The following is a 9,606-nucleotide window of genomic DNA, read 5'->3' as shown; positions in this document are numbered from 1 at the left end:
TGAGTCACTCCATCACACATGATCGTAAGGAAGGTTTCGATTTGTCTGATCTGATTGTCCAACAGTCGGGCTTTGACCCCTTTCTTAATGTAGGATTATTTTATTGCTGAATCAGTCTTGCAGCGTGTGATTTTACTGCCGTACTTAGGACCAAAGTATGTCAGTTGTGCATAACAGCCGTCAGCAAATTGTTTGACGTGCAACTGCCATCAAACCTTTCCTGCAGTGTTGAACAATTCAAATGTTCATTCAAACCAGCTGAATGTCTGTATGTTTATAATGTTCAAGAAAGAGAAGGTTTGTCTTCTCCTGCTGCAAAAGAAAAAATGTCAAATGGCAGAGCAGGAAGTGCACTTCCTGACCTCAGACTAATATCTGGTTTGGTCAGAAAATCTTATCTCTTGTCATCTTGTCATTTAGCTCCATGATGAAAACATCGTCTGTTTGTAAAAGTGGGGGAGCGAGATGAGCTGCTCTGTAAAACTGGCTCTGCCTGCAGCTCCAGTCTGTCTGTCTGTCTCACACACACTTACCAACAAAGTTGTTGTTTCTCCATCTGGACACTTTATAATTACACAGAATTATACATCTGTCAGAAAAAGTACCCAGTTTGAGAAAAAAAGAGTTGCTTCTTTCTTATTTTCTAGTCTGAGTTGTAATAAGGGTGTTCAAAGCAAATGGTTAATATTTCACCACTACCAGGAAGCGATGTTTAGAAGTTCTTTTTGTCCTTACTGAAACAACCTGCCAAAGGTCAAGGAAACATAAAAAGATTCAAGCAACATCACAAGTGGTTGTGGCAGAAGATCAGCAGCAGAGACACTATCAGTTCTTTTATTCATATAGTAGCTGAGGGCACCATTAACACACACACACACACACACACACACACACAGAGGACATTACAGTGACTCACATTCATTTCCCGACTTACCCCAACCATAACCATTACTACTACCGCTGCCCTCACCCTAACCTAACCTTTGACCTACACTTTAACTTTATGGGGACATTGTGCCATTTTGTCCCCAGAAGAAAGGTGAGTCCCCACAATGCAACAGTAAACACATTTATGTCCCCACAACACCAGTAAGTAAGTAAAGTATGTGTCTCACAGCTGCAACAGGTAAACAGGAACTACTTTTTACTTCTGGAAGGTCTATTTGACTCAAATTTAATCAGCTGTTGTTAAAACACAAATGTTTTAAAGAAACAAACTAGTACTTAATCATGATTTCAGCTGGTTGAAGAAGAATAAATTGTAATTAAAATCAATAGCTGCTAAAGATTAAGTTTAGAGGTAAAATAAATAAAAACGGACAAAGTTTGCACCAGATATACGTGACCTGTGGGTCTGAAAGCTGTTTTCTAGTTTTGAGTTTTCTCCACTTCATCAGGAGCAAACTCTGGTGGAAAAAAGGTTAAATTGTTTTTATTTTTTTCATTCATGTATTTTATTATTTTTCTAGGACTGAAAGCTGCCAAATTAAGGACAGAGTGAGTCTACTGGTGCTTGCCCTTTAACCTTTGGGTTTTGTTGACACTGGCTTTATTTCCTCATTGTTTGGGTCCCACAGACCTGCAAGTCTAAAGATAATAACTTTTCTCTTTCCCTTTCTGTTTATATAGTAAATTCTTTTTGGGAGAGGGGTATCGGTGTGTTAAAAGGTCTGTCAACATTTATCGCTTTACAAAGAGCAGATGAAAATCCACTGTATTTATCCGTTCGTATCCGTTATCGTTTAAAAAAAGTCCTGTAGCAGACTTCAGTTCAAAATAATGCTTTTAGCTCACAAAATTAATAAAAATCATGAAGGATCAAGATTTTAAAAATACATTAAGAACAGAAAAATGAGGATAAAAAAACACACTACATGTGACTTTGACTTATAAAATGTGGATGCTGCCGGTTCTGCTCCAAAGCACATTGACTGAAGACCGTCCTCTTCTGGTAGAAGTTTGTCACTGCAGGATCTTCTCTTCAGTTTCAGTCATCAATGATTTGTAAAAATGACTATAAAACATGAGGTGTGAATGTGTGAATGTGAAAACCATCAGAAACACTCGCTCACAGTTGAGACAGGTCATACAGAAAATGGGTTTATTTGTAATACAGCAGGATTTTGTTTGTTGTCTTACATCACTTACAGATGTCTCCTTGCATTCAGCACTGAAACATGGTCGTCACCGTTTTTTAAATCTACTTGTGTAACTATAACGGTACAGAATGAATCAGAAGTATTTTTTATTGAATTTTTTCTTTGTTTTCATTTTTTGTTCTCACTGATTATCATTGTTTCACAGACACAGTCTACATCAAAGTTTCTTTACACCCCAAAGAAAATCAAAGAAATCTACCACCAAATATGAATCAAGTATGCTGGCAAAACAAAAGGACAAAACCTTCACCTAATCGTCTGGAACTGTGGTGCAAAACCCGCCTGTTGATGGCATAGAGAAATAAGTCTTCATAGATAAATATATGTGAGAACTAAACGAGCTGAGAGGAAATCAATAATCACTAAATATAAGGCCACAAAACCCAAACGAGCAAACTCATGATTTAACGTATAGTAGATGCTGAATATGAACAATGCAGTCATAACTTGGTGGAGCTGATTTACAGCGTGTTGTACTGTCACTGGTGTATGAGTAGTGGTACCCATGTATGGCACGAAGAAATAGTTTTATTGACAGAAGTCTGTGGGTTTTCTGCTGGTATCAGTGGTGAGGCAGAAACTCGTCTGCTGTTTTTGAAGCGAGCGGTGGGTGTGGTGAACGAATTGATCTAACTACCCTGCTTTCTTTCACCTAATTATGCCGACACGTCACTGAAATAAAGGAATAAGCATCTCAAATAAATATCATCACAGCCACATATAGATTCATCGACAGTAATCACATTCAGTAACACAGAGTTCTCAGCAACAGAACCGTCCTCCAGATATGCAACTCTGAGACTAAAACACATCGAAGCGAGAGCAACCTGATGCAGTCTGACTACTCATATGGACACGCTATGGGTGTAGCATTCATGTGCAGGTTAACCTATCAACTGCATTCACATTAAAAGACCATAAAGCTGGATTTACTGTATTTAGCACATGTTGACAACCAATGAAGAAAATGGAGGGCGGATTCGTTCCTGCATCCTACTGCAGAGGACAGTTAGAGAAAATCTACAAACAGCATCAACACCCATGCAGCTCCGAGGATGGAAAAGCACAGCAACATCTACCGGCATGCATGCAGCTCAGGCAGTCGAGAACGTGTTGTGCGTTTTAAAATATTTAAAAAGGGCGGCTTCGGGTTGCCACGTGGGGAGTAGAAAGACGCCGCAGATATCAAAACATTTCCAAAATGAGGCAGTTATTAGGACGTTCGACGGGAGAAACTCCGCTCCTGTTGTTTTCTTCTGCTCCAGAGAGGTGCCAATGATTAATACTGACTGATACACACAGTACAGTATGTGTGCACGCTCACACACACACACACACACACGCACACGCACACGCACACGCACACGCACACGCACACGCTTATCTGAGTATCAAAGTGCATCACTATTGCTCACAAATTAAAAAGAGAGAGCAAACGATCGACGGTCAACGGTGGATTGTGGTGACGTGATTGTTCTCAAACATGGCTCTGTTACCCCGCAGGAACTGAGAAACAACAGACAAACAAAAGGAAGTGCAACTGACACAGAACAGTTGTTTGCATGGACGACTGACAGCTGAAGGACAAACATCAACAAAGAGTCATATTTGACTCATTGCTGACTCAGTGGAGTCACACATGACTTGGTACAGCACCTAGAGACTAACATACAGTACATTGCACCTAAGGACAAGAGGTGGACACAGGAAAAGCAAGTGTCTGCTGTGATTGCTTACAGTTAGAGTGTATTTGTGTGTGTGTGTGTGTGTGTTTAAATATGAAGTACATGAGAATCTGCTTTCAATAAGCTCTGAAAACTAATAGGAACCTCAACAGACTGAAAATGAAAGCCTAAAATCTCCCCCAAACCCAGAATCATGCTTTTCACCTATCAATCGAAACCCTTGTTCCTTACTCGCACCCTCATTTCCCAAAACAAATAAAAAGTTGGACGGGTGTGGCTGCTGGCTGCTTTTCCCACTTTTCTTCTTATTTCTTGTTCTTGAGTTGATTGGCCAGCCAATCAAGACCCTCATAGAGGCCGTCGCCGCTGGTGGCGCAGGTGGCCTGGATGTACCAGTTACGGTGACGCAGGGAGTGTAAGCCCAACTTGTCTGTGATCTCGGCGGCGTTCATGGCGTTCGGTAAATCCTGTCAAAGAGGGGAGAGGTCAGTGAGGAGAGAGCGATGCACCTTCAGTCCGTGAAAGTCTAGGATGAGTGACAAGACTTTTGTGCGACCTTGAAGACAGCCAGTGTCTTCCTTGTTGTTTGGGTTTAAGCATGTTAGCTTAGCATAAAAGCTGGAAACAGGGAGAAACAGCTAGCCTCTAGGCATGTGGCGGTCACAGGCGACTGACCTGCTTGTCTACCTACATACCTGCCTACCCATGCACACCCGAGTGCTCTCATTGCACATAACCACACTCTTAGACAAGGCTAAACAGAAAGCTGGTGAGCTAGTCGCACCAGAATAGCAGAGAAAACGCAGCCAAAATCTTAGCTCATCAACAACAACAGACTGTTGTGAGTTACCAAAAGGAAGCACAAACCCACTGAGCTGAAGAATCTCAGATCTGTGTGCCGCAACACATGTTGTTTAGTGAGTTAACCCATTAGCACAAATCACATCCACTGAGCCGAGTGAACAGTGGCTATGAGCTAAAGGTAGTGTTACGTTTTTGACAGCTGTTTTGTTTGTGTTTATTTTAGGACTGTCAATCAATCTTTAAAAAAACTAATCAACTGCACAATATTCTGTAATTTATTGCAATAAATATATTTTTTTTCGTTGGAACTAAACCTTGTAATGAAGGATATTCAAATGTAAAAATCAAAAATTAATGTCATAATGTAGTGTAATCAACCCAGAGTCAACAATCAAGGATTCAAAACTGACTGTCAGCCTGAGAGGAACATTTCCGACAAGTAGAGACAGAAATAATAGCAAACCCAGTCCTATATGTCAAAGTACCAACTGAATTTCAAAACCATCGAGGCCATTAAAATCAGATGTGAGCGCAGAGGGCAACCAGAGATACACAGTGAAAACGCAACACCTCCACAACATCAAACGAGCAAAGCCAGACTGAGACAAACCTCTGTCAGATCTGCAGCTCTGTCTACTATCTCTTATTCCATAGTCTTCTCAGAATACAGGCTTCACATGTAGGCTGAATGAACAGAGCGCCCGCCCACTTCACACACACACACAGAAACAAACAGGGACAAACAGGCGAGGAGGACAACTGCTGCCCACGAAGCAGGAAGTAAACAAAACGCTGCTGTGTTTTTTACTTTAATCTCTTTAAATGCATTAAATGTTTCTGATTAATTACAACGTTAACACGTTAATTTTGACAGCGCTAGTTAATAGGATCTTGGCATTTAACAGAGCTGTTTATCTGTCAGACTGAAGAGAGGCTCCCAGTCAGCAGATGTATACAGAAGGAACAGTGGCAGCATGGCAGCAGAGGCGGGGGGCTGGTTTTCTCATCACTATCGTGGACTCCAGAAGTAAAATTAGTTGGGCAGCACATGTTTATATGTTTTGGGAGAGTGGCTTTGGAGGAAAGCCTGAGGGCAGGAGGTGGGATATTTTCAGGTTGTACACTTTCAAAATGTAGCTGCTTTTAATCGTCTCTCCAACATTATATACCCTTTGAGGGACGGATATCAGTGGTAAAGAAAGCAAATAAGCTTATTTCCCAAAATGTGCAACTCTAGTCAGAACAGCAGAGCCCTGGAAAGATTTTCAATTTCTTTCTTTTCTCTTTCATGCATGTATATTTTTTTTAAGATGGTATTAATGAGCTGAGGCTCTCTTCTTTTTCTCTGCTATGTGACATTGAGAAACTAAACTACAATGAAAATGCAGTAAAATATTGAAATCAATCAAAATGCTGTTAAAAATGTAGTTAATAATATTTAATATCATCATGAATTTTGATCACATTAGCTTGAAGTAGAATTTTATCTCAGAGAGACTAAAAGATTAACTTTATTTATATGTACCACGTATATGTGTGTGTATACATATGCAGGAAAATTATGGTTTCTTGCCTGTTTGTTGGCAAACACAAGGAGGACAGCATCTCTCAGTTCGTCCTCAGCCAGCATCCTCATCAGCTCCTCTCGTGCTTCATTCACACGCTCTCTGTCATTACTGTCCACCACAAAGATTAGACCTGGAACAGCAAGAGGAAGAAGTGAAACATTATTTTCTGAAGAGGAAGAAGAAGAAAAAGATGAGGAAAGTGTTCCTCTTTCTGTTACCCTTTGATTAGCTCTGCTCACCCTGTGTGTTTTGAAAGTAGTGTCTCCAGAGAGGGCGGATCTTGTCCTGCCCACCCACGTCCCACACAGTGAAGCTGATGTTCTTGTACTCCACCGTCTCCACATTAAACCCTGAAAACAAGAGCGTGGGTCATACAAGATGTGAAGCAAACACGGAGTGCACAACAATGATTTACCGATGATATAGTTTTGACTGTGCACTCACCAATGGTTGGGATTGTGGTGACTATTTCCCCCAGTTTGAGCTTGTAGAGGATTGTTGTTTTTCCTGCAGCGTCGAGCCCCACCATCAAAATCCTCATCTCTTTCTTCCCTATGAGGCTCTTCAGCAAATTCCCGAAAATGTTCCCCATGATTCAGATGAAGTTCTTAAACGTCCCGATTCTGGAGGCCTTTCTGCGAAGTTTCGCTCGTCCAGCAGAGACAGATTATGAAGGAGCGCTGGAGGGAAACAGAGCAAATAACCATTTAGAAATACTTTAATGTATGTTGACATACTGTGAGGTAAATATCAAATGAAGGATGCTGATCTAAACTATTAACATGCTGCAATAAAGAGAGGATTATTAATAAGCTTAACTCTCTGCAAGGCCGTTGTTAAATGACCAATGATAGGAACGCTTCGGCTCACCTTTTCTCACCTTGCTAAAAAAAAAGAACCACGATGCCATGCCAGAAAATCTCACCTCTACACACACACACCCCAAGACAGGTGCAGGCTATGTTAATCACCCACAGTCTCCCTCGCAGAGAGGGTGAAGGAGATGCATGTCAGTGCCATGACTCCAGGCTGCAGCACAATCTGTTCAGATCCTTCTCGCTGTTTTTTTTTTCTCCTTCAAATGTTAGCCTGCAACAACGCCAAGCCCTCAGAGCACATGCAAAATGTCCTACATTACCAGGCCTGGCTTGAACACGTTCAGCTAAACCCCAACACAAGACAAAGGAGAACATTTCCCCTGTAGTTCAGATTTCAGATACCGGCAATTAATCTAAATATTCTAAGAGGCCTAAAATGTTTTGCAGATGTAGTTGTCAGCAGTGGAAAGGAGTAAAACACAATTCAGATGTCCAAAATGCTGTTTTTAAAGTGGAACTGCGCAGGTAACAAAACAAGCTTATCTCAAAGGTCCACTTACTGCCTTTATGAGCCTTTGACCACATATTACAAGCATGATGGTCTGATTGATACGCTCTTTCATAACACTAATAATTTTCATCATTTGCAGCATTGAATTTATCCATTAGAGGTAAAACAAGTAGAAAAATATAGATGTGATGTATTCAGAGTGTGATGTTATGTTCCAAACCAATGTCTCCTATACGTATAAATACACATTTGGACATTGTGGTATATTGAGGGGTATGTGCTGTGAGTGACTTCACATATTCTGAATTATAAAGAGTGTTTATTTGCTATATTTTAAAAGTGGCAAGGTGGTCAACTTATACTACACATATCCTTACCATGAGAGTGTATTTCCTTGATCGTCCCACAACAACAGGGAGGGACTGAGAGACTTAACAGGCTGGATAAAGTGAGAAATAGAGGATAAAAATAGAAATAAATAGAGTCAGTGGGCCACCAGCAGCCCTGTCCATGGTGCTGAAGAGGATCCCCAAACTTTCCCCGCCTGTCACCAGCTCCTGTCCTCTCCCAGGTGGGTTTACAGGTGTAAATGTGAGCTCTTAAAATGGTGATTTATCCGGGAGCGGGGCCTGATAACGTTAACTCGGCTCCGGGTGACTCAGGTTACGTTAGCCCGGGATGCTACAGCACGGTAACGTTACGGCTAGTTATCCTTCCGTTGTCATCATCGGCCCCGCTCACCTCTTTAGCTTTAGCCGGACATTGGTTGATTTCTGCGACCAAAGCTCGATAATTTCCTAATTTTCTGACGTGTTACACACTAATTTATCGGTGTAGTTTTAGTTTAAATCGCTGAATCGATGAGACGTAACGGTGGCTAGCGTCATCCACCCCATTCATCCATCCGCCACATCACCTCAGCGGGCATCCTGCCGCCTGAGAGCCGCCCGCCGCCGCTTCAGCCCGGATAACACCGAGGCTACACAACCGCCACTGGACACCCAACAAACACCCACATCCACCGGCGGGACCTACGTGTTCATTACCGGGTTGTTGTTGGTGTTGGTGTTGGTGTGAGTGTCCCCACTTACCTCCGCCGAGTAGAGTCCTCTGCTGTGAACGTCTCACGGTGTTTTCCGGGGGCACAACGCAGCAGCAAACGAGATCTCGCGAGAGTTGAGGTCAACATCACGCCACAATTTTGTGTTGACAAACCTTTTAAAAAGGTGTTTGATCTGCAGGTTTGTAGCACAGACTTAATACAGTCTGTAGTCTGTGGGCTCATGTGTCTGTTTGTTTGGCGAAGATTTTTCATTTTTCTGTCAGTTTTTGGACAATTTTACCTCAATCCTGATTTATCTTAGAAAATGCATGGATATAATTTTATGTAAAACCAATAGTGTTGCAGTGAAATGGGCTCTGCAATGGTAAATGATCCAAATGTTGGCCCATGTGTTAATTTCAAGTCCGTCTATCCATCAGAGTGTTCGCACATCTAAACTTTTTTTTATCTTGTTAATTTTATAGAACATAAGATTATTAACAGTATGTACATATAGAACTGCCCATACCAGACTTTCATAGATAAAAAAACAATACAGAAAGAAGAAGAAAAAAGAAACATACAATTTCATGAAATGTATCAAAGGGCAATAAGAAGTTAAATCACATGAAAATTGAGCACACAATTCATTTTAATTGGCTTCTTATTCATAAGGTCTCTTATTGTGGTGTTATTGTGAAAAGCGTTCAGAATTGGTTTGGTGTCCATCTCTTATTCACACAACTTTAAAAAACTCAGCTTATTTCGCTTGTTTTAGCAGGTTAGACGTCTTCTCCGGGCTTTGTGAATAAGAAAAACCTAAAACATGGCTCGTAAATCTCTATGAAAACTTTGCTCATGTTTACACAGGAAAATGCCTACACTTGTCTCAGTGAGTACAACGCTTATCAGTTATGATAAAAGGTTTGTTTGCAGTTATTTGGATTAATACATTTACATTTTAGGCCTTCAAACGGTGTCTGGACGTCTCCATCGCCTTAGGGCCTGTGTCCCTCCGC

General features: G+C 41.2%; 1 protein-coding gene across 1 annotated transcript; it reads right to left on the bottom strand.

The window, feature by feature from the left end:
- Positions 1 to 2,087: 2,087 nt before the first annotated feature.
- arf3b (ADP-ribosylation factor 3b) lies at positions 2,088 to 8,689 on the bottom strand. The gene is made up of 5 exons (XM_070841222.1): positions 8,637 to 8,689; positions 6,661 to 6,896; positions 6,456 to 6,566; positions 6,222 to 6,346; positions 2,088 to 4,311 (listed from the first exon to the last, which is right to left on the bottom strand). The coding sequence occupies exons 2-5, from the start codon at positions 6,806 to 6,808 to the stop codon at positions 4,150 to 4,152; spliced, it is 546 nt and encodes a 181-aa protein (XP_070697323.1). The 5' UTR covers positions 6,809 to 6,896; positions 8,637 to 8,689; the 3' UTR covers positions 2,088 to 4,149.
- Positions 8,690 to 9,606: the final 917 nt, after the last annotated feature.

Source organism: Pempheris klunzingeri, chromosome 2 (genome assembly GCF_042242105.1).
Source record: "Pempheris klunzingeri isolate RE-2024b chromosome 2, fPemKlu1.hap1, whole genome shotgun sequence".
Taxonomy (NCBI): Eukaryota; Metazoa; Chordata; class Actinopteri; order Acropomatiformes; family Pempheridae; genus Pempheris; species Pempheris klunzingeri.
The sequence above is the reverse complement of the archived record's forward strand: the minus strand, read 5'-3'. Positions and strand labels throughout refer to the sequence as shown.